Source organism: Nelumbo nucifera, chromosome 1 (genome assembly GCF_055504915.1).
Source record: "Nelumbo nucifera cultivar China Antique chromosome 1, China Antique-T2T, whole genome shotgun sequence".
Lineage (NCBI taxonomy): Eukaryota > Viridiplantae > Streptophyta > Magnoliopsida > Proteales > Nelumbonaceae > Nelumbo > Nelumbo nucifera.
In genome coordinates, this window is record NC_142649.1 from 109,348,820 (window position 1) to 109,374,652 (window position 25,833).

The 25,833-nt window shown below is 40.1% G+C and overlaps 1 protein-coding gene across 2 annotated transcripts; it reads right to left on the bottom strand.

Annotated features, from left to right (window-relative positions):
• LOC104605909 (protein CELLULOSE SYNTHASE INTERACTIVE 1-like) lies at positions 1-25,833 on the bottom strand. 2 transcript variants are annotated; one of them, XM_010270858.3, is made up of 8 exons: positions 25,594-25,833; positions 24,540-24,711; positions 23,186-23,259; positions 19,069-22,126; positions 16,249-18,793; positions 7,721-8,175; positions 764-880; positions 1-615 (listed from the first exon to the last, which is right to left on the bottom strand). In XM_010270858.3, exons 2-8 carry the CDS (start codon positions 24,603-24,605, stop codon positions 475-477), a joined length of 6,456 nt encoding a protein of 2,151 aa, XP_010269160.1. In that variant the 5' UTR covers positions 24,606-24,711; positions 25,594-25,833; the 3' UTR covers positions 1-474. The 2 variants fall into 2 exon arrangements, with proteins under 2 accessions (XP_010269160.1, XP_019054747.1); XM_019199202.2 differs by lacking the exon at positions 25,594-25,833 and adding an exon at positions 24,834-25,578.

Sequence of the window (25,833 nt, forward strand, 5' to 3'; positions counted from 1 at the left end):
TTTTATGAATCAAACACAGATATTCATTCACAATCTTATTGTGTTATTCAAATTCCAATCGATAAAAAAAGTTACAATGAAGGTGAGGACAAACACAATCCCAGTCATATTCCCTCCACTCCCTCACTCCCCATCTCCCAAAAAAATTTATGAGCACACTAAAAATCAACACCAACACCAAAAACATACAAAACATGGAAGCTACATTTGCTGCTCTCTCCTCGGGCCAGGAAATAAGAAAGAGAAAAAAATACAAAAGAATAAACTGGCATAACTATACCTAAAACGACAACAAACCCTGCTGTGTTTTATGACTGCAGCGAGAAAACTATACGGCCAACTCTCTCTTGCAGAATATGTACATTGATACTATAAATTAATAAATGATAAATACTCTTGTTTCTTTCCCATCTCATTTTCTTCCTAGAATAAATTACAACAAGCAAGAGTTATCAGTTACTCTGATGTGAGTTGCTATTTGTTGGACCACTGGAATTCAATTTCAAGATTCCGTGAAGGCCCACTTTTACTCTCAGGCAGCAGAGTATATTCTCCAGCCACCGCCCCTAGCATCACAACCCGGTCAATTTGGATTGTTACTTTACCAAATGAGCTCTGCATTTGAATTACAACAATGTGGTAAGCCTCCAGAACAAGATGCAAGAAAACCTATCATTTTGTTAATTATTTTCTCTACAGATGATCCACTTCAAAAAAAATATATATATATAGCAACTTTGGTCAAAGAAAAGAGGTTATTTACCTTTCCAAATTTGCTCTTATTTTTGCAGGAGATGTGAAGTTTTTGGCCTTTAGGAGGGCTCTCGAATGCCCATGCAAAGCCCTCATCCCACTCAGGAGTAGGACCAGTTGATACAACCTGAATAACAAATGAACATACTAAGTTTGCAAGTTTTATCTATTACAGACATTAATGTAGTGTTATAAAATTTTAGCTGCTTAAAATAAAAAATAAAGATTTGAAACTGAGGTTTGAACTCTCAAGAGGAAAAAAAAAGAAATTCCTACTTCAGCTAACGAACTCCCATGAGATATCGCAAGGTTCAATATTGCAGCACATAGTACCTTGACACTTCATCAAGCACTTTAAGACCCAAAACTAAGAATGCAAGAATGGTCATTGAATTGGTAGGTCACATGCTTTGCCACCTTGATGAGGCATTATGGGTGACACAAAAGTTGCTCAAGTGCATTTTTATTTCATTAAAATAAATTATAAAAGTGCCATGTGCAAAACAATGCTGCACATCCACCATATTATCAAGATAACCACTAATCAGGTGAACCTATGCCTGCCCATAGATGGGTGTTTTGCAATGTGAACTCAAGCATTGCAGTTTCAGCAACCTAGTGTTTGAGAATTTTCTGTATGAAAATTTTTATGCTTTTGATGGGAGCATGGGGGAACGCAATAAAACTTCAAGCTCCATATAGAAAATGCATGTGACAAAATACTAGAAGCCAGTAAATGACAGAATAATCACTTAATTGCCTTCAGTCAAGATGTCATATGCATGAATGAGTACTAATGTTTAGTTGTTTCACAACATAATATCTTGCTATTATGACTACTAAATCCATTTCATATCCATAAAGAAATGGAAACAGTAATAAAAACCTAATGTATACCAAAAAATCTAAGACCCATTTCATATCTAAGACCACTAAATCCATTTTATACAGTGGTCCTCCCAAATGAAGAATCCTTCCTCCCCTGGATAGGGGCTACTAGAATATTATTATCGTGGTAGAAAGGCAACAGAGAGTGGGGGAAGGCAGCGCCAGCCACTTCATTTATATCAACGGTGCAAAATAAGGAGGAAAATGACTGAAGTTCCCTTGCAGCACTAGGTTACAATATAAACTATTGACAGTTACATTGGGTCTAGCCACCACACTTTGTTTCTTACTTCTCCACGTGACTAGGGGTGGCACTTTTTCAACCCAACCCGCTAACCCGCCCGACCCAGCCATTAATTGGTGGTTTGAGTTGTATCCATTTAGTCCCGGGTCTGGTGGGTTGGGCAACCCAACAAGGGAGAGGCTTAATGGTTTGGGTGGGTTGGGTCATGGTTATCCAACGGATAACCCATTAGTCTCTTCATATTTCCATAGCACTCTCTTTATCGGTGGTCTATCCTCATTCATCTTTTCTAGTAGACAAATACCAACGTTTTAAACGACCCGGAAATGGGACCATTTTGCCAACGGTTTCTGGGTCGACGGTCCGATCGTTCAATTCGAACAGACGGCCCGTTCTGACAAACAAATTAAAAATAAAAAAACGGTCAAAATCGTTGAATGGGCTGACGGTTCGATCGCCCAGGCCAACGGGTTGTTGACTTTTTCAACAGCTTTTGGCCAAAAACTGAACGGTTCCCGGGCCGAACGGTTCGACCGTCCGAGTCAACAGTGGTTCGAAAACCTTGGGAAAAAAGAAATCATCAATGTTTTTGAACCGCCGTTGACCCGGACGGTCGGACCGTTTGGCCCGGGAACTATCCAGGCAAGCGGTTCCATTTTACCCCAAACCCGGTTTTTGGCCAAAAACCATTGAAAAAGTCAACAACCTGTTGACCCGGGCAGTCGAACCGTCGACCTGTTCAATGGTTTTTTACCATTTTTATTTTTAATTTGTTTGTCAAAACGGGTCGTCCGTTTGAACCGAACAGTCGGACTGTCGACCCGGAAACCGGTGGCCATAATGGTTCATTTCTAGGTCGTTTTTTAAAACGTTGTTTTCTCCTATGATTTATAATTGTAAATGGTGATCAAATCGATTAAGGAAACAACATCAATAGCTCTCTCGAAGCAGTAAGAAAGCCCTATCTTTTTTCCGATTCATCTGTTTCATCATTCACTTCTTAGTAGATGCTCAACAAACCAAAAATGATGAGGTGCATGAGCTCCCACTCGGGCCACTCCAACGTCATTGCCAATTGCAATGAAATACTCAATGTGAGTCCCTTCACCTATATAAATCTGGTTTTTGCATATTCCAGTTTTTGTTTTTTGTGTGGTTTTTTTTTTATTTTTCTATAATTTCTCCTTTCTTCATTTTTTTTTCTGTTTCTATAATTTTTGTTATATTATTTTACAATTTTGTTATTTTTATGTAATTTATGCTCTCTTTCTTTTGTAATTTCTAATAGTTTTCTACAGTTTTTGTGTTGTAATTTCACAGTAATACTGTTTTTCCAAGGTTTTTAAACCGTTGTTGACCCAGACAGTCGGACCATTCGGCCCGGGAACCATCCAGGCAAGCGGTTCCGTTTTACCCCAAACCCCGTTTTTGGCCAAAAATTGTTGAAAAAGTCAATAGCCTGTTGACTCGGGCATTCAAACCGTCGACCTGTCAACCCGTTCAACGGTTTTTGACCATTTATTTATTTTTTTTTAATTTGTTCGTCAGAACGGGCCATCCGTTCGAACCGGATGATCGGACCATCGACTTGGAAACCGGTGGCTAGAACGGTTCCATTTCTGGGTCATTTTTTAAAACGTTGGTTTTTTCACATGTATATAAAGGACAAAATGAAAGTTGCATTTTCTATTTTTTTAACTTTTTATGTAATTTCTATTAATTTTATGCATTTTTTTAGTTTTTGTTTAATTTCTATTTTATTTCCTGTAATTTCTATTATTTTTGTGTAATTTTCATTATTTCATCTAAATGGATTGGGTTCAAGTGTGTTTGGGTTGAACCCAACCCATTTAATTCTATCTAATTGGGTCATTAATGAGTTGGCGGGTTAGATGGGTTGGGTTGAAACTCAACCCAAACCGAACCCAACCTAACCCGCCCAATTGCCATCTCTACACAATTTCCTCTCACAAAAGTACAGTATCTATTGGTGGATTTTTTGTCATTTACTGACCCGACCTAGTCAGCATCCATATACACTTGAACCTTCAAATTCCCATGCTTTTGGAATAACAAACCAGCTCTTGGGAACTTTTGGAGATACCTTAGAATCCACTTGGCAGCCTCCAAATGAGTGGTCCTAGGGGCACGCATGAACTGACTAAGAACACCCATTGCATAAGTAATGTCAGGTCTAGTCATAAACAACCAAATATGTCTTTCTACAAGCCTTTGGAACTGATTTACATCTTTTATGGTTTCCCCATGACAGTCACCCAACTTGTGATTCGGATCGATGGGAAAATAAGCTAGCTTCACTCCTAGCTTGTCTGTTTCTTGTAATAGATCTAGGATGTATTTTCTTTGTGAAATAAAAATCCCTTTTTATGAATGGGCAGCTTCAACTCCAAGGAAATACCACAAGGGGCCTACGTCTTTCACTTCAAACTAAGTGGATAAGAACTCCTTCAACTTCTGAATTTCAGTAATCCAATCAACAATAATTACTATGTCATCAACATACACTATCAGGGTTGCAATCTTACCTTCCTCCCTCTTCACAAACAATGTATGGTCAAACTGACACTACTTAAAGCATATCTTTTGCACAACCAAATGGAACATGCTGAACCAAGCTCTTGGCAAGGTTCAAATTTTCAATACGATACACCTTGTGTTAGGTGTACTGTATCATATCTTTTGAAGGTTGATACACCTGTTTTAAGGGGTTTTAAGAGAATCTTTTATTTTATAATAAAATATCATAAAAATGAGGTTCTCTGAAATTTTGAAAAAGAAAAACTAAAAAACAAAAAATAAGAAGGTGCAGTGTTCAAAGTATCGATACGCCCCTTTCAACATATGAGGATGTATTGATATTTTGAACCTTGGCTCTTGGTGATTATTTTAAATTGTACAAGGATCTCTTCAGCTTGCACAAATTTTGCTCACTGTCTTTTGCATAAAAACTGGGGGGTTGAACCATGTACATCTTCTTCTAGATCCTCATTCAAGAAGGCATTCTTGATATTCTTGATATCCAATTGGTGAAGGTCCCAATCAAGGTTAGTTTTTAATGAGAGGAGAACTCTAATAGAGTTCATCTTGGCTACCAGAGCAAATGTCTCTACATAATCCACTCCATACACATGTATTTGCCACCAACCCTATGTTACACCCACTTACATCATATTGGTTCTTTTCCTTCAAGAAGATCCACCAACTCCTATGTACCTTTTTCTTTTGTAAGGTGTTGATTTCTTCATTCATTGCAATTATCCATTTTGATACCAACAAAGGTTGCATTTGGCATTCCTTATTTTAAGGACTTATCTCCTTTTTACAGTTAAAAACTCAATGTTCATAGGGGCATTTTAATTGCAAAAAGGAGATAAACCCTTAAAATAAGGAGTGCCAAATGCAGCCAAAGCCTCTGTTACATTCTTAGAAATAGGAACACTGTCAATGGAAGAAAGAAAGCCACAAAAAGAGGGTGAGATATTCTCAAAGGATACATAATGGGAATGGGGTGCTTAATGGTACAAGATCCAACATCCTTTATTTTAGCAATAGGGATGTCTAGATCATTAACAACAAAAGTATCTATATTTATGGAAATAAGGGTACCTGGCTAAGAAGGATTCTCCATGGCTCTTGAACTCTGTTGGCCCTTAGGACGATGAAGGAAACATAGAATAGAGGAGGATGAAGAATAGGAGGAAGCTGAACTTCAAATGGCGTTGATCATGTCTTCCCAAGAATTATAACTAGAAGAACGTTCTTGATTTACAGTAGAGCTAGAGGTTTGAGTCTCCTGGGAAGCCATGCTTTCTTAGTTGTTCTTCTTCTAACCATGTTGACCCGACTTCTTATTCTGATATGATGTTGGTTTCTTACTTAACTCTTAAGCCCACTTTGGCTTCCCATGGAGATCCCATCAGGTCTCACAAGTGTGCCTAGACCGCTGACAATAAGTGCACCAAAGTTTATCCTTGTGATCAACTTTTTTTTTGGACATCACCCTTCTTAAAAGAATTTGTACTCCCCCTGGTTGTCAAAGCAACTGGTTCTCCTTCTGAACTATTCATCACATTTTTTCTACTCTTCAAATTGTACTAAGGCATAGACCTCTTGGACTGAAGGGAGATCCTAACTTCCCAAAATTTGCACCCTGATAGAATATAGATTCATACATGGGATTCAACTCCAAGATGAAACTCCCGAGATTTATAAGCTTTTGCATCCTCATCGCATTTCCAATCCACACTCTAATAATGATCCAACTCCTTCTAGATGGAATTCAAACTTGAGCAATACACTGAAAGGCTTCTCTCCCCTTGTTTACAAGTGGAGGATTCAGCTTGCAACCGCTAGATCTTTGCATAGTGCAGCTACTTAGAATAGGTGGATTTCGCCTGCTCCCAAATTTTATAAGTTGTACCATCCCACGTGAAGTTCCTTCTCACCAGTGGGAAACATAGATACAAGAAGCCATGGCATGGCAACACCATACTATTTTCTTGGTCCCATTTGTCATGTCCAGCACTTCCAGATTTCAGCTCCTTCACCTTACCGTTAATATAGCCTATCTTCCCCCTTGTAGTGATATAGAGTTTAATTCCCTTAGACCACTTTAGATAAATAAGTCCATCTAATGGAATTATAGTGATAGGGAAATTCATATCTAGTTCTCCACTCAGTCCATTTTGATTAGAAGAAACACCAGAAGTAGCAGAATCTTCAGAAGACATGGTAAATTTCACTATTCAGTCATAGGGAATACGTTGAACACCAGCCAGCACTATAAGGATCAAGTACTACAGTACACAGACACTGTTCTACAGTTTGAAACTCACTCCTGAACCCAAAAACAACAATCTGGAGTCTTCTGAAGCAATTCTAGCACCAAACCAGGTTGTTTTTCGAGTATAACCAGATCTGAAATTCATAAAACAGCCCTACTCTATGCCACTCAATCTCCACAATCACAAAAGATATATATACTACTGCTGTTACAGCAGAGACAGGTCATACTAGACCTACAAACACCATGTACCTGGTCACAAAGGATCACACTATCCACATACAGGGGTTAGAAGACTGTTAAACTCTTTCACAGCATCCTGCTGCCACAATCTTAGGGGTTTTCCTTGGTACACGACCAAGATCAAGAATAAAAAAGAAACAGAAAAAACTTCTCCCAGGCTAATCAAAGAAACTTCTTTTCTCAAGTCTCAATCAATCTGTCTTCAGACCCAAAACATTTGCTCTGATACCATATAATCGTGGTAGAAAGGCAATAGAGAGTGAGGGAAGAGAGGAGAGAAGAGAAGAGGTTTGATTGAGAGTCAAAAAGTGAATAGGTCGTCACCAACATGGGCACAAAAAGTTTGATTAGTCCAGATGTCCAAAATAGTTTTTTGGAGAGAAAGCTACAGAAACCAACAGGACTAGAAAGTCTTTACTCTTAACATCAACTTATTGGTGTACCGAAGTGGGCACCTACACTTAATGGGACAACTCTGGACATTTTGCATTCACAACAAAAGATCAACAGCAAGCCAGGACAGACTTCTTTCTGCACCATCTCCTCGGGGCAACAAACAAATATACATTGGCAGTCTTTCAACAAGATTATCTACTGCAGTTCTTGAATATATAGAAGCTATACATAAAAATTACCCATGCTTTGAGGATGCCAATTGCAACATGACAATTTAGAATTTTGAGCATCCATTTTAGTCAATAATGGTCCACTTAGCCTAGAACTTTGGTTAGCAGAAGGAACTTAAAGATAAAAATGATAGAAATGAATAGGGGTTTCATGCATCATACCTTGGTTTGCCTAGGTGGTGTATTTCCAAGTGTGAGCTTGCAGTAGACACTTGGGTTTCCCACTGATTGCTTCAAATTGTTGCCACGCTTGATAATTACCATTAATGTGCCTGGCAAACACTGCAATAGAAGTTCTGCCTTCTCCTGAAATCGAGGAGGGCCAGACTGGATCAAATATTGCAGCAAGGGAATTGCCTCAGCAGCAGCAACTGATTGGGCTTTGGAGACTTCAGCTGGGCATGCCGACCAAGCTTGCCTAAGGAGGAAAAGTGAGTCTAAGGCTGCTTCCTGAGTTGCCTCTGAGCTAGTCTTGAGTGATGTCACCAGATGTGGAATACAGAGTGTAGCAGGTTCAGTGGCTCTCAAACGTGGGAAGTTGCTAAAAAGTGCATTTAGAGCTTTGAGATATTCCTCATTTACACTTCCAGTGGCCCATAAATCCTTCTCAATAGCAGCTGAAAGACGGCAAATGAACCAATTGGACCCAGGAAGTTAATTGCATGCATGAAAGAGCACTTTTAACGAAAAGAATATGAAAATCATGTTATACAAAAGCAGTATTGCAGCAAAAACAGCACAAACATATATAAAAACCAAGTGATACTTCTGCCCATCAGTGAAAACTTCAAATAATTCACATATCTGATGATGGTTAGGATAAACTGGCTCCTTGAGAGTCCTGAATCTTTGATGAAAAGACAATCAGAAAATCCTACAATTTGCTAACACATCGTCCAAACACCACTTCAGCACCCAAAGTGGACACCATGTGATGTTGACTTTCCTAGTGTGTCTGATGCAGCATGGTATCCAAGATTGGAGTATTTTCATTGGTATAGGCTTCCAATTGGAGCTTCAATGGATTTTTCCTCACAATGGCAACAATGAGAAAGAGAAGAAGAAGAAGAAAGAAAAACAACAAAATAAAGGAAAGCATGGTGGATATTTGGCTAGTCTGACTACCCCATTCCAACTTTTGGAGCCTCACCAAATTTAGGGAAAGACATGATGGCATCTCATCGCCACACTCAAGAGATTTTTCTCCTCCCAAAAGTAAACAAGTTGAAGGCTCAAAACTTGAAAGTGCCAGCTGGGTCTAAAGATGCAACTTGAGCAGGCTCAGGTTGAACATTTCTCAAAATTTGAAAGGGTCTGTCCCAAGGACCTGGGCTTGATGCAGTAGAAATTCTTCAGATTGGGTATCCAATTTGCATCCCTAGCTGGCTTGGTGGTGAAGTCTCCTTGTGGTTGTAGCAGAGACCTGGGATTGCTTCCTGCCTTCATCACGGTTTGAGGTAGAGTTTGGAGGATGGACCACTCCCTCGTGTAGTAAATTTGGATAAAAAAGGTTACAGACTCAAAACTTTTTCATTCAAGAGTAAAGTGATAAGCACATAGCTTTATTTAGATTTAGTTAAAGGCTAGGGAAACCCTACCTAACACAAATAAGAAATGGCTCACTGAGGTGGGGTTCTCACATGGATCACAAGTTATTAAGTATGGCTGCATATCAAAACTAGGTCACATGTCATACATGGATAGGGGGCTATCATCGATGGGCATGGAAATTAGACCTTATTTTTGAACTTGCACTTAAAACAATCATGTACTTGAAACCTATGATAACAAGGGTGCTCAGGCATGGGTTTACAGCTGAAAGAAGGTAACACCTATCCAAGCTGCATAGTGTAACAATTTCTGGATCAGTTTCTCTTAAGTTCATTCTGTGCTTAGGTTGATTACATGCATAGGGGTATTCACTTTAGGGTCTTCAAGTCCCAAATTGAGTTTTATGATTGTTAGAATGCTCGAGTCAGGGGTATTTTGGTCATTCTGGTGTATCTTATTGAAAGTGAAAGGTCTATTGTATCTGAGTTTAAGTTATGTGTCCCATCTTCTATGAGGGACAAAATTGTCTTCCTTGTAACTCAAGTTTTATGAATAAAATTCAAGTGGGTCGGCTAGGAGAGTGATTTTTTTAGAACATCCTCTCTTCTAGTCTGGCCGAACACTCTTCTCCTCTCCTTCTTCTTCTTTCTCTTTTCTTTCTTCTTTCTTCTTCTCTACTTTGACCTAGAATCAACTAGGGTTTATTCACATGGTATCAGAGCATTAACGTCTCGTATTTTTCTTGCTGCTGTCTTCTTCCTGGGTTCGCCGCCAACTTCACAGTAGGTTTCATCATCTTACAGCTGACCTGATTGAAGACTCGATAAAGGGCTGAAAAGGAGTTTCCGTTTTGAGGGCCTGGAGGTGAGAATGCCTCTGGCCGGTGCTGCGGTGGTCGTTGAAGTGGTATACTAGACCCTCTATTCAGTGTACGAAGAGGGCTGGACATATACAGGTATGGACACTGTTGTCGTGTGTTCAGAAATGGACTGTGAATGCTGATTTTTTTTTGTGCTTCAAAAGTTAGCTGTTGTGGTGCTGGGTGAAACTGATACACATATCAGTCATGTTTTTTTTTGTTGTTTTCTTGCTCGCATGTGTGCTGAAAGAAGAGTAGTAGACTGCTGATGTCCACGACAGCAGTGGTGATGGGGTTGATTGTGTTGTGGCGGCTGACATATCTATGATTCTAAATGCTTAAAAGTGAACCCCTAGACCTTGTGTGTAATCAGTTCTGCAGTATGAAGAACAAGTGTCGATGAAATGACTGAGTAATTTCAGTAGTGGTGTGTTGATGGTAAATGGTCCTGCAGTGTGCAGTCCAAGTGTTTGATGTGTTGACTGAATGATTTCAGCTTTAGAGTGTAGTGTGTAATGTGCAGTTGAAGAAAGTGGGTTGGTGGTATCATAAGTGAGATAAGTCTTGTGACGAGTGTGAGATTGTGGTGTATATCCAAAGGTGAAATAATTGAGATGGCTTCAACTGTAGTTGGGAATGACAACAAAACAGGCATCATGCTTTCTTCAGATTATCTAAGTGTTCAAATGACATCCATCAAGTTGAATGGTGAGAACTATGTACCATGGGCAAAATCTGTGGAGGTGTTCTTGAAGGCCAAGAGGAAAGTAAAACATGTGAGGGAGGAGAAACCTTCCTCTGATTCTCCTGGGTTCAGTGATTGGGAACAAGATGATGCACAGATAATGACATGGCTTTGGAACAGTATGGAACCAAAGATTAGTGTGAACTTCATGTTCCTAGATACAGCTAAATGTGTATATCAGTTATACCAAGAGTACTTCAATTTGAAGCAAGGAAGTCAAAGCTTAGAAGAGTATTATGCAAGTTTGAGGAACATCCGCAATGAGCTAAATGTGTATCACCCTCTAACATCAGATGTCCAGATCCAACAACAGCAACGTGAACAACTTGATGTGACTAGGTTTCTTGTGGGCTTGAAGGCTGAGTATGAGCCTGTCAGAGCACAGATATTGAGGGGATCAACTCTCCCCTCACTTGAAGAAGTTTTTGCCCGTCTTAAGAGGACATCCATTGAGCCGGTGGAACATTCTTCCTTCTCTAATAGATCTGGTTTGGTAGTGACTAAAGGGAGTGGCCGTGGAAGTAGAAGTGGTGGTGGCAACAGTGGCCCTCCAAGCAACCGTGGTGGACACATGTTTAACCGGGCTAGTGGCCGGACTGGAGGCCGAGAGTCAGGGGGAGGCCATGGAAAAGGAAGGGGTAATGCTCAGAGAAAATGTACACATTGTGGCTTAGAGGGGCACACAGTTAATTTCTGCTATGATTTGCGTGGTCCACCCAACACTTGGGCTAACCATGTTACATCTAAGAGTAGTAGCACAATTACTGAAAGCCAGCAAACTGCCCCAACCCCCTCCACACCCACTTGTGCTTCCGGGCAGGAAATGGTGTGTACCACGGGCAATATATGAGCAGTTCCTTCAAACATCTCAGCAGAACACAGCTACACTTGCCCATTCAGGTATGACTTGTTTAGCTTCCAAAGCCTCACCCTGGATCATTGATTCTGGAGCCTCGGACCATATGTCTGGGACTCTTGATGTATTTTCTTCCCTTTCTCGCTCCTCCACATCTCAGACAGTTACACTTGCTAACGGTTCTACATCTCCTATTTGTGGTGTTGGTGATGTTGATCTCTCCTCATTGTCTTTAGCATCTGTTTTATATCTTCCTAAGTTCCCTTTTAACCTTATGTCTGTTAGCAGATTAACCAAGTCCCTTAATTGTTCTGTAACCTTCTATCCTTCTTCTTGTGTGTTTCAGGATCTCAAGCCGGGGACGAAGATTGGTGGAAGGCATGAAGCAGGTGGTTTGTATTACCTTGATGGTGGTGGCCCCCCAGTGGCTTTTCAGTAGTCTCTTACTCCTCTCCAATGGCACTGCAGACTTGGTCATCCCTCTCTCAAGGCTTTGAAGCTGCTAGTTCCTTCCTTGAGTCATCTTTCATCATTAGATTGTGAATCATGTCAGTTGGGAAAACATCATCGAGTCTCATTTAGTCCAAGAATTGATAGTCGTGTCTCAAGTCCTTTTGCTTTAGTTCATTCTGATGTATGGGGTCCAGTTAAAGTGGTGCCATACAATGGGTTTAAGTATTTTGTAATCTTTGTTGATGACTTTTCAAGGATGGCATGGATCTATCTTATGAAAGACCGTAGTGAATTGTTCTCTATTTTTCAGAAATTTCATGCTGAAATACGCACTCAATTTGGTGTTCATATGAAAATACTTCGCTCCAATAATGCCAAAGAATACATCTCCTCACCATTTCAGCAATACCTAGAACATCATGGAATAATTCATCAAACTTCTTGTGCCTACACCCCGCAACAAAATGGTGTAGCTGAACGGAAAAATAGACATCTTCTTGAAACTACTCAGTCATTGATGATCAGTATGCATGTCCCAAAGCATTTTTGGAGTGATGCTGTTCTTACATCCTGTTTTCTGATAAATCGGATGCCCATGTCAATCCTTGGAAGTCAATCCCCTTTCTCCGTGTTGTTTCCCACTTTGTCTCCCTTTCCTCTCACCCCAACACTTGGGGCCTGGAGTAGACAAGCTAGATGCTCGAGCTACGAAGTGTATTTTTCTTGGCTACTCAAGGACTCAGAAAGGGTACAAGTGTTATAACCCTAAGTTTCATAAATCGTTTGTGTGCCCTGATGTCACATTCTTTGAATCAGTTCCTTTTTTCTCAGATGTCAGGGTCTCTTCTTCTCCCTCTGTGGTTCCTCTTCCTGTTCCGGTTGTGGACCCCCTTCCCATAGCTCCCATTCCTACTGCAGATGCACATCATATGCCTGTTACTACAGAGAGGCCGCCAATTACTCAAGTGTATACCCGCAGAAGTGCTTCGGCTCCTCCTCCACTTCAACACCTGTCGACAGATCCTGCTACTGCTCCTTCTCCCTCAGATCTTCATCTCCCTATTGCTTTGCGGAAAGGTAAACGTACTTGTACTTCTCATCCCATTTCAGACTATATTTCCACTGCTCACCTTTCTGCTTCTCATTGCAAGTTTATATCATTACTCTCACCGGTTCCCATTCCCAAGACTGTACAGGAAGCCCTTACCTCCCCAGGGTGGCGGCAAGCCATGGAAGAAGAACTCTCTGCTCTACAACATAATCATACGTGGGAACTCACCACCCTTCCTCCTGGTAAGCACACTGTTGGGTGTAAATGGGTCTATACAGTGAAGCATCTTCCTGATGGCAGTGTGGAACGATTGAAGGCACGGTTAGTGGCCAAGGGCTATTCTCAGTTATATGGTGTGGACTATATGGAGACATTCTCTCTTGTGGCTAAAATTGGTTCAGTTCGGGTGTTGATCTCATTGGCTGCTATGTATGATTGGCCTCTCCTACAACTTGACATAAAAAATGCCTTCCTTCATGGTGATCTTGTTGAGGAGGTGTATATGGAGAAACCACCAGGGTTTGTTGCTCAAGGGGAGGCTGGTAAGGTGTGAAGGCTCAAAAAGGCAATCTATGGACTGAAACAATCTCCTCGTGCATGGTTCGGCAGGTTCAGTGAAGTGGTGAAGGCCTTTGGGATGAAACAGTGTCAGGTTGATCATTCTGTGTTCAGCTATAACTCAAAAGATGGAAAAATCTTGCTAGTCGTGTATGTGGATGATATTGTCATAATTGGAAGTGACAGCAATGGAATTGACAGGCTGAAACAGGACCACTTCAATACGAAAGATCTGGGGAAGCTAAAGTATTTCTTAGGAATAGAAGTTGCGAGGTCAAAACAGGGGATCAACCTATGTCAGAGGAAATATGTTCTTGATCTATTTGAAGAAACAGGGTTGTTAGGTGCTAAACCAGCAGAGACTCCTATGGAACTCAATGCCAAGTTAAGTGTGGATGCAGGTGAAGAGTTTGATGATCCTGGAAGATACAGAAGGTTGGTGGGAAAGTTGAACTACCTAACCATTACCCGACCAGATATATCATTTGCTGTGAGTGTGGTGAGTCAGTTTATGCAACATCCCCAGGTTCCTCACTGGGAAGCTGTTCTGAGAATTGCTAGGTACCTAAAGGGTGCTCCAGGTCGTGGTTTGTTATACCAAAAGGGAGGAACTCTTGAGATAGTAGGGTACACAGATGCTGATTGGGCTGGCTCTATATCAGACAGGAGGTCAACCACAGGGTATTGTACCTTCCTGGGTGGCAATCTTGTAACTTGGAAGAGCAAGAAGCAAACAGTGGTGGCAAGAAGTAGTGCGGAAGCAGAGTACAGGGCTATGGCCCATACCACATGTGAACTAGTATGGCTGAAGAACCTACTACAGGAGATGGGTTTCTCAATTGACAAACCCATGAAACTATACTGTGATAACCAAGCTGTTGTTCACATCTCATCCAATCCTATCTTCCATGAAAGAACTAAACATATTGAGGTGGATTGTCACTTTGTGAGAGAGAAAGTGATAAGTGGGGTAATAACTACATCTCATGTGAGCTCAGGAAATCAGTGGGCAATATATACTCTCCAGCTTGAGGGGGAGTGTTAGAATGCTCGAGTCAAGGGTATTTTGGTCATTCTGGTGTATCTTATTGAAAGTGAAAGGTCTATTGTATCTGAGTTTAAGTTATGTGTCCCATCTTCTATGAGGGACAAAATTGTCTTTCTTGTAACTCAAGTTTTATGAATAAAAGTCAAGTGGGTCGGCTAGGAGAGTGATTTTTTTAGAACATCCTCTCTTCTAGTCTGGCCGAACACTCTTCTCCTCTCCTTCTTCTTCTTTCTCTTTTCTTTCTTCTTTCTTCTTCTCTACTTTGACCTAGAATCAACTAGGGTTTATTCACAATGATCTACTGTTTTGGTTTAGGGCCATTCACACAGTTTCAAAAAGCTCCTGTAGTTCTTGGTTTGGATCTAATTAGGAGTCCAGTTATGCCTTAAATCTTGTCCAGATTCAAACAAATCAATTTTAAGGCTTTCTAGGTTTTGTCATCCAGCCCATTTTAGGTCAATATTGTAGAGAAGATTATGTTACTTTGATGAAAAAAGATATTTGTTTGGAGCCTTTGTGCCTTAGTGTTTTCATAGGATGCTTATCATGGTGATTTGAGCAGTACAAGCACTTTTTCATGATAATGAATTAATGCTGATTCTTGTTCAACATGAGGTTAGATCCATCAACACAGTCTTGAATTGACACAGGATAGGAATCAGAACCCAATTTGCACCCAGGAATTGGCTCAGAAAAATGAAGAAACAGACTCGGAAACATTCAAATTTGGAATTTTGCTTCTAAAAATTTCCTCATCCTTTGAATTAATTGCCCATAGCAGATTGCATGAGTAAATCTAAAAGTTTATCATTGTTGACTAGAAACATTTTACAAGAAAATATGAAAACTATTATGCATAGTAGATATTGAATTGTTCATTTATATCAAATAAGTGAAGATAAGAACAAAATCATATATAGAAGTGTCCCCTCAAGAATCCACATAGACCAATTATTAACTGACAGTCAATGATTTGTGGTGCTTATCCATAAAACTAAAGGAGGTACAGATTGCACCCTTGGGTTTCTTGGGAGACTATGGGGAGAGCAGCATCAGGCCAGATCTATTTTTCTTTGTAAAGGTGATTTGATTGTAATATATTATGCTCCTATTATCTACTCCATCAATGGATTCTTTAAGTTATAGATAAAAATAGAGAGGATTGACAGTTGATTTTCTGAAAGAGTAAATGGTCCCATAGGCAGCTAACTTGAGGCATATGCAGTATATGGAAGCAAGTTTGGATAGAATGGCACTATGGAATGGGAATTCTGTTGCCAACCCACAAACAGAGTGGTAACACTAGTTGGATAAGGAAGATAAACTTAGAGCCACAAATAAGAAATAAGTTGCAATCCTTGGTGAAAATTAAAGATATTATTTCCTCTCTTGGAGATGAAGTTTCCAGCACTACTCTAAGATACATGAGAGCAGGTCAGCAAATAATCAAAATCAATACAGAAGTTCTATAAAATGCTATAGGCATCCATGGCAACAGTAACAGATATACCATGAAAAAAAATTAAAGGTAGATTGATTCTTTATAATAATAAGAAAGAGAAAATATACCAGTTATAGCTCTGACTGTTTCACTAGAAGCATACTCCTGGATGGTATGGTTAGAGAAAACCAATTTAATAAACATTGCTGCCTGAACTGATGTATCCGGATCACTTGAACCAATAAGGTCGAGTATAACCTGTACTCCACCAGCTTCTGCAACAGCTCTTTTGTTTGATCGACTGTACATTACAAGGTTTTGCAGGGCACATATAGCTACAACTTTCATTTCTTCAGTAGGTTGGTCTTCAAGAAGATTTACTAGAGCTCGACAAGCTGAAACAGCATCTGTACTTCGAGCAAGAGCCTCATTCTGGAATAGGTCACCAAGAGCCAAGCTTGCTAGTAACCTTGCTTGCTGGGTTTGAGTTTGTGGATCCAAAAGGTATTGTGACAATGGTGCAATTGCAGATTTAGCAGCTTTTGTTTCTCTAATTTTCACATTATTTAGCAATACTTCCAGCAGTCTTGCTGCAGTTTCTTCACACTGATGGCACCTAAGAAGTTCCAAAAGTGCCTCTACAGCACCACTTTCAGCCATAGCTTCAGCACTGGAAGAATCATCACTTTCCAGCACAAGTAGAGCATTTAATGCACCAACAACTGTGGTTTCAGTTCCAGAACGAAGCAATCGTACCAATAATGCAATGGGTACCTCCAAGTAAAACTCAGAACTGAACTGCAAAATACTGGCTAAAACAGAAGCAGCAGACTCCCACAAGGCATGAGGCAACGGAGGATCAGTTTGCAGTATCACTTTGGAAAGCTCATTGACACCACCTTCTTTTGCAATCTCATTTGGCCAAATTAACGCAATAGCAACAAGAGCCTTTATAGCCCTCTGCTGCAAAATGGGTATACCAGACCCTAGGACTCGTATTAATGGGCCAATAGTTTGTTGTGTTATCAAGTTCTTCTGAAGATGTTCCTCCAAGAGCAGATGTGAGAGAAGCTCAGCTGCTAGTTGTTGCACAGCTGGAGTAAGAGATTCCAACAAAGGGATAAGTGGTTCAATAGCTTGATTAGGAGTCAAATTATAGTCTGCTCGGCACTGGGGGTGTTCCAAAATATTAACAAGTACCTGTAAAACACTGTGCTGTCCATCAGGACCAAATTCTGGTCTTGATAACAACAGGAAAAGGGGCTCAACCACTTTGGCTGTAGATGGGCTCTTAGCAATACCTGTATTATTAGTCAATATCCGAAGCAATTCTGCAAATGCAGTGCAAAGAAAGTCAGGTGCTTCATGGAGGATATCAAGTATGCTCTCAATGACTCCAGCTTTCACCATTTCCATCTTACACGCTGGTCTATCCTTTCCTAACTTCACAAGAGCTTTTGATATAGATTCATGAAGTGTGTAATTCCTACCAAACAGAAGGCCAACAAGAGGAATTACTGCACCATGAGCAGCAACTAATTCGGCCAGTTGCTCATCATCCAACAGTTTATCCAGTGCACGAACCACTGAGTGATGAGCAGGACTAAACTCAGTAACAAGAAGAGAGACCAGAGGCTCAACACAGCGAGCTGCAGCCATTGTGGACCTAATTCTTGTGTTGCCAAAAAGGACACAACACAACTCAGCAGCATCCCCTTTCAGTTCCATTGAACAATTTGATGAAAGGATCCTGCAAAGAACATCCACCGCATTCATTTCAACATCTGCAACAGCTAAGGCTCTTGATGGACTTTCACACAATAACCTAACGAGTGCACCGATAGCAGCATGTTGCTCCTTTTCCATGCCAGTGTTAAGAATCTCTACAAGGGGCTTAATAGCTTGCCGAGCAGTCTCTGCATTTCTAATATGATCTGAGGAAAATAGGCTATCCAATGCTTTGGCAGCACTATACCTTGCCCCTCTTCCACCTAGACGTAAGACTGCTACAAGCTGACTAATAGCACCAAATGCAGAATCATGCTTTCGTATTTCCACACTTCCAAATAGAATCCCCAATAACTCTGTGGCAGCTTCCTCTGTTGCATCTTGTGGACCAAGTGAAAGATATTTGGTCAGTGCCTCTAAGGCACCAGACTCAACCATCATGATCTTGTTTGAGGGACTGTCTTTTGCTAGTTGCGTCAAGAGTCCAAGAGCTAGAAAAGGTGCACCAGGTCGATCTGGAATTGGTTTCAGCAAATCAACAAGTGAAGGTATTGCTTTCCGAGAAGTAGCACCAACTCTAATGTCATCAACTCTAAACAACCTCTCTAGAGCAACCTGATCTGGATTGCGCACCAAAGAAAACTCCTCTGACAATTCCAAAAGGTCACATATATCAACATCGGCACAGCCAAGTAAGGAAATAAACCCACCTGCCGCCCCTGAATTTGCAACAGCTAGAAGAGTCCCTCTGCTACCATTACAGACAAGACTAGCCAGTGCTTGTGCTGCAAAATATCTGTTTGCTGACTCCTCTGACTTCAACATGTTTGCGAGTACAGGGACACATCTCATAGTTGCATGTGCCCGTATAATTTCTCTGTCTTGAAACAAAATTGTAAGCAACAAAGCATAAACCCACGTACTGCTATCTTCTATGGTGTCATTCTGTACAAAATTATATGGATTGGGTGAATAGAAGCATTGGGAATTATATCAGAAAAATGCAACATCAAAAATAATAGTGAGAAATGCATAAAAAGTAATCAACTATTACAAAAACAAAATAAACAATGAAGAAGAAAGGGTAGAATGTTAATGAATGGTTAAGGTCTGATCATAAAAGCCTAAAAAAAGAACTATGATTCACCAACCACCACATATCTCATCAATGCATGCACAACTCATACTATAACAAATAAATTGCAGTTTGTGTGAAATACCTGAATAGCTTGTGGCAAACACTGAGAGATCTTGTCTGTAAGAACATCAAGTGCTCCAGCCTCCATAATTGCAGTTTTACTTCTATCATCATGACACGCAAGGACAGAAAGCAGCCAAATAGCTAATTTGTCACCAGAAATAACTGTTGTGCTACTTTCACTTTCACTAGTCCTACTTTGTTCCTTAGTATGCCTATGAATGCTTATCTCCCTGCTTTCACTGTCATCCTGATGCAGTGAGGGGGATGCTTGCACCAAACTGAGCATCTCAACAAGAGATTGGATGAGATATACACAGGAGTTTGACTCATTCAAAACTTCAATGACTCTTTGGTGGTGCACTTTCGTAGCACAAATAAGAAGTGCAGTTCCTCCGACTTTTACCTTTATGTTTTTGGAACTAATTACCCTTCTTGCGATTGATGATATACAACCTAAGGTACTGGGAATTGTATTTCCAAGGACAACAGGCTGATCATGGCAGAGCGTTGACAAAATTTCTATAGCTTTGTCCTGCAACAATGGTGTTGCATCAGCTATGCATGAAACTATTGGGGCTATAGTGTGTGGAAATTCAGCCAGTACAGCCCAAGCAGGTTTTGTATTTGCAGTAGCTCCTTTTGACCTTGACAACAAAGCAAGTGCATCAAGTGCTTCCAATGTGGCAGAAGATTCAGTATTAGCAGACTCCAGAAGAGAAACTAAGGCAAGAACTGTCCCAGCACGATTTACACAATCGGAAATTGCGAAGTCCATTGAGCGACATTGGAGGAGACGAGCAATTGCTGCTGCAGCATGGGTTCTTCCATCGATTGTCCCTTCTCGCAGCACTCTTGTAGCAGGAAAAATTATCTCTTCAGGAACTGCTTGGCCTGAGACATCATTATCCAAAAGAAGATTAGCCAATGCCCTTGTTGCTTGTTCTGCAACTTCCAGAATTGAAGAGTTAGCAAGAACAATTAATGGAGACAATGCATCTCTAGCAACAGCAGCCACATCCCGGTTTTGTTTAATTGAAAGGAAAATGGCAGCAAGGCAGCATGAAGATTCTACTAATATCTTTTCAGAGTCTACATTTAACAACTTCATGGCCGACCAGAGAGTCTTAACAGCAATACTACTTTCACGCAAGTCTTTCCGGAGATAAAAGAGTGCAGCTAGAACTGATGCAGATTTGGCTTGTGTTTCTTCCCTTGTAGAACCCAAAATTTTAATTATTGTTTCAAATGCATCATTTGCAGCACTTCCTTGATGTAATATATCCTTAAGAGGAGCCACTGAAAGCAAACTTTTCAGGGCATCCAAAACATAAACCTTAGATTCTGGTAGGTCACTGGTTAGCAAGGCAGTTAGTTGGCTGATTGTCCCAGTATCAGATTTGTGGATAAGATGGTTCAATGTCTTTGCTGCAATCTCTTTCCCATTCTGGCTTCCATTTTTTAGTAGCCATAATAAAGAAGGAACAGCATCAGCACTCTCAACACAAGCCCGTATATCTTCACTGTGGTTGCAGAGGTTTCCCAGGATTGTTGCAGAATCTTCCTTGGCTTTCATAGACCCTGTCTCTAGAATCTGAACAAGTGGGGGTATGCCTCCAGCAGCAGTTATGGCCCATTTACTCTCATCATTTTCATTTGATAAAAGACAGAGCAAAGCAACTGCACATTCCTGTTGTTGCTCTGAGGAAAGACCAAGAAGGGATATTAACAGCTGGATCCCCTCCCGACCTTGAAGAGCACGCCATAGACTGCCCTCATTGTTGCAAAGTAAGAGAAGGGACCTTACAAGCTCATCCTGTACCTCATTTGTTGTCATTGTGATCAAACCAACAAGTAAACGCTTTGCATCAGAATTTACGAGTCTCTTTGAGAGAATAGCATTTGCATACAAGCTGGCTAGTGCTTCAATGATACGTTCCTGTACAAGAAATGGCAATCGAGGTTTAAACTGCTTAACCAATATCTGCTCAATAACAAAGGGGTCCGATGCTCTAATTGATTCTGCTTTGCTATCATATATCATAAGAGCTGAAGCTAATGCCCCTAGTGTGTCAGCAATCTGAGCAGGCGAAGTACATGACTCAAGACTTTCACCAAGACTAGAGATGACGGACGACAAACCACCAGATATATTTGCTAGAGCACACATAGCATTCTCCTGTAATGCTTGGGCACACTCACCTTGCATGAATTCTTTTGATGGAGCTATTGTTGCATTTATCAAAGCAGGTATTCCATTAAAATTTGCTATCTCACGCCTTGCTTCTTTGCACTGAACAGAGAGGGATTTAAGAGCACCCGCAGCTTCTGCTCTAACAGAGGCTTCATTACCAGGTCCTAATAGCTTGAGTAATTGTTTAGTGGCTTCTGCACCTAAGATTCTAGAACACACAGATGAATCCTCCATCATCATACATGCAAGAAGAAAGCAAACATTTGCCTGGGTACTTGATTGTCCAATTGTGAGCAATTTCACAAGTATATCGACTCCTCCTGCTTCTATTGTTGCAGACCAGAACCCCTCAGTGCTGTTAGACAGATTTCTCAAAGCTCCAGTTAGAAGGTTATCAACAAAATTTCCAGCCTTAAGCCCATTTTCTAGTTGCTCCCAAAGCACAGGAACAACTCCTTCAGTTGAAAAAATCTTTGATCCAACATGATCCTTAGCCCCACCTTGAGATACAGCATAAATAGCCTTTGCAGCTGCAATTTGTCCTTCTGCAGAACTGGATCTAAGGAGAGAAAGCAATGGTGGAATGCATCCCCCAAGCAAGACTTTTATCCGCAGTTCATCCTCTTTACAAAGAGAGCCTAAAACAGTAGCAGCCTGCAGCTTCACTCCAAGTGATCCTGATCTGAGAAGAGAAACAAGTATAGGAACTGCCTGAGAATGAGATCCAACTGCACTGAAAGCATTGTCGCGTGTATCAATAAGGTCCAACAATAGCTTCAATAAGCTCTCTTTCTCTTGTACAGTTGAAGAACTCCTCCGTAATTGCTCAATGCATTGGGCAACACTTGCTAATGTCCCATCTGGATCCTCCATGGTTCCACGATCCCTGCAGGAAATTGCAAGGATAAGATCTCAAATCTATATTTATCCAAAAAAAAAAGTATGTTGCTTGTTGCATCCAAGCAAGAAAATGGAACCACACTAGAATGCTCCAGATTGCATGTTGAAGCTTGCTTGCAAAAAGTAGTATGAGCATCTATTTGTATTAACATAACTACCTTAAGCTAGATATCATAAGTTTGATCTGATTATGGGAAAGAAAACAGATTAAGACTATCATCTAAAATACTTGATAAAGCATAAGCTTAAAGGGATTTTTTTCAGAAAAACAATTGAATAATCATTAATTAATGGATCTATTCAATTTAATATAGGATGATAGAGAAGGTACAACAAAAGTCCATAGTTTCATAAACTTAAAGATGCATATGCACCAGAGAAAATTTAGTTATTCCAAAACATGAATTGGGAAACTTCCTTTAGGGCTACAAGATACTTCCGAGTATAGTGATTCCTTTGGTGAGATTACTGTGCACAACTGTACGAAGAAAGTTAGGGTAAGAAGTATGGAATTACCTGGGAAAGGTAGAGGCCTAGAGGGGCAAGGATCAATGTTCAGAATTATGATACAAGGACTTATACCTATTTATTGGTTACAAGTAAGCTACATAGCCTGTAAAGCATCCCAAACATCTTCTCATAACAGAGAAGTGGTTAAGTTTGACACTTAGATGGCTAGCCACTAGAAAGATATCTGTGTTTGGTAGATGGTGGTTTTTGTTGGTTACAATATATGCAACAAGGACACTAAAAAGGTCATCATCCATTTCAAAAAATATGGCTGTCAGACACATTTTCATATTTGCGTGTTAAATATAGGATGGAGTGGTCCTTGTTCATTGTCCAATCATATGCTTCAACTTGATAACAAAAGAAAGTGAAGAAATATCTTAACATCCATGATTTAAACTGATAAAAGCTTCAATGCTGCATTTATTTTACATAGGTAGTACAAGCATACGTTAATAAGCAGAAGATGCAAACAAGAATGTTTCAGAATTATCCAAATTGGAAATGTTACTTTCTAGGAGAACTTTTTACTTACCTCAAGCCAGCCTTAATGCTTAAGTGTGGAGTTGGAGTCTCCAAGTCTTGATGTTTTGTGTCCCCATTTCTTTCCTGTTACCATAAGAAAGATAGAAGATGCAATAATTACCAGACAAAAATAGTGAAATTAATTCTGAACCAGAATGCAAGTACATATGGTGATTGCTATAAGAAAACATAAGAACTAAGATGGAAAAATCATAAGGAAGAAGTAGGAAAAATGCACTTACACAATAAATAAATACAATGTGACTAATCATAGGGAAGAAGATGGAAAATAAAAACTTACTGACATGGTGAGTTTTAGACATTTTGAAAAGTTGTAGCGAGTTTAAGAGAAATGTTGAAAACTCATGGTGAGTTTTTGACAACTTCCCTTAAATTATTAGTGCTTAAATAATTTCTTATTACTTCTACCCATATCCTATTTTGGTCTACCCTGAGCTCTTCTAGCCCCTTCAGCGTGTAACAAATTACTTCTTCTAACTAGTGCAGTTGGTGGTCTTCTATGCATGTGCCCAAACCATCTTAGTCTTCTCTCTCTCTCATTTTATCACTTATTGGAGCTACACCTAGGTTAACCTCATTTCTAATCCTATCCTTTCTAGTTTTTCCACTCATCCATCTTAGCATTCGCATTTCTGCCACATTCATTTCTGGGACATGTTTTTTCTTGGCTGCCCAACACTTTGCTCCATAAAACATAGCAGGCCTCACAATTCTTTTATAAAATTTTCCTTTTAATCTAAGTGGTATTCGCCTATCACATAAAAGTCCTGATGCACCCCTCCATTTTTCCCATCCTGCACTAATTCTTTGGGTGACATCCTCCTCAATCTCCCCCTTGTTATGGAGGAACCATATAGCTTATAGGGACTGGTTGCAATGGCAAGCCATGCTTAAAAAAAGAATATATGAGATGGCATGAAATGTCACTTGTCAGGTATGATATCCATGTAACCACATATGAGCTGATTTTCAGAAATTGAAATATGCTTTCTCACCCATTCAGGACACATGCTCTTTCAGAGTAGCAACCCAAACAAATAAGGAGTCCCCCAGAATTCATTTGCAGCAGAGCCCCATCATTTCCATACTAGAAAACTAGAAACAAATAGAAGCTGAAACTTTGAGACCAATATACTATATAACATACAAGGGTAACAAGCCCAGTCAAAGTCTGGCAGTAGAGAACCAAACAGCAAAAGGAGGCAAAGGACATACATTTCGGAGACCTACACCCAGTCCCATTTCATAAGAATCTATGAAGGCTAGTTGAGCTTAGCACTCAAATAAAGCATTCCAGTCTACCATTTAGCTAGAATAAAATATCAAAAAGCAAAAGTAAGTACCACATCATTAGTTCCATGGCTGCTGCCATTGCTGGTAGCAATCCTCCAAGCCAGTGTCGTAGCCATCTTTGCAGCGGTCCTGGACCTCTAAATAAACCAATCCTGAACGCTGCTCTCTTCCAGATCTACTGTGGAGATATCATCAAATAAAGAAGAAGAAAAGAAGAGCCTCCTGCAAATCAAGAAATCGAGATATTAAATAAAAGAAAAACAGACACGGAAATGCATAACAAATGCTAATCGCTACTCGCTAGAAAACCCAAAGATCACGAGACTAAAAGAAATGAATCTAACCAAGACGAATTCGGTCGATCTCTAAAACCACAGTGACAGAATAGGCAACAGCAGCAAAATTGGGAGTAAGAAAATAGCAGATCCGGAGCAATGAGCAAGCATTTTACAGATATTTAAGAATCCACGTCAACATCAATTCAAAAAGAATTAAATTCGCCTATATTCAGTGCCGCTACCCTAGAGAAACAACAAGCCAATCACCCTATCCCAGAATTTTCGAAATCCATATGAAATCTCAGAAAATTCGACAGAGATCCAATGATTTCCACATAACTTATAAAACAAGCCACTAGATGGACTGTTCAGCAACTCAATATCCATATTTTAACCACTCTGAACTCAATGTTCCGACTTTTCCACTCAACAACTGAAAAACGCAATGGATTTGAAAGAATACTACTCAAACCTCCCAAACAAAACATTTAGAATATCTACATCTCCCAACACTAAAATGCGAAGCCATACTGGCTCGACAACTCAATCTCCGCAAAACAAGAGAAAATTATAATAAGAAATGGAAAATCTTAGTAAAACAGCCAGATCGGTTTCAGTCAACACTGTACAGAAATGAATCTCACGAAGGCTGTGCATCTTAAAAGTTCAGAGAACGTAAACAAATACGAAAAATTCACATTCCGAATTCTAATCAAATGCGAGCATTAAACGAGAGATAAGACAGAGAATCGAGGTGCGCCGAATCTATAGATTATAGAAAGAAAGATCTAAGGCTTGGCATTACAGCGATTGCTCTGTCTCTCACCTTCTGAGACTTTTCTTCCCAATGGATGGAAAGCAAGGTTTCTTTAATGCATGGATTTCGTTGCAGAGAATTCTAAGGAGGAGTGAGGAGACTGAGTGTGTTCAAGACTTCGTATAGAAGATTAGCACCGGCCTTTTTCCCCGGTCTGGACGAGGACGAGGCTGATGTAATGTAATTTGCCAGATTTTTTTTTTGTATATATTTGTTAATATTTTTTTTAATGGATGATTAGTTAAGTGT

Bases quoted from the DNA above. Each gene is read 5' to 3' on its own strand.
- LOC104605909 (XM_010270858.3), bottom strand. From the start codon at position 24,605: ATGGCTACGACACTGGCTTGGAGGATTGCTACCAGCAATGGCAGCAGC. The intron at 22,127-23,185 runs GTAAGTAAAAAG...AATTTCCTGCAG, and splicing joins AGCATTAAGGCTGGCTTGAG to GGATCGTGGAACCATGGAGG. The intron at 616-763 runs GTAAATAACCTC...ATTCAAATGCAG, and splicing joins ATAAGAGCAAATTTGGAAAG to AGCTCATTTGGTAAAGTAAC.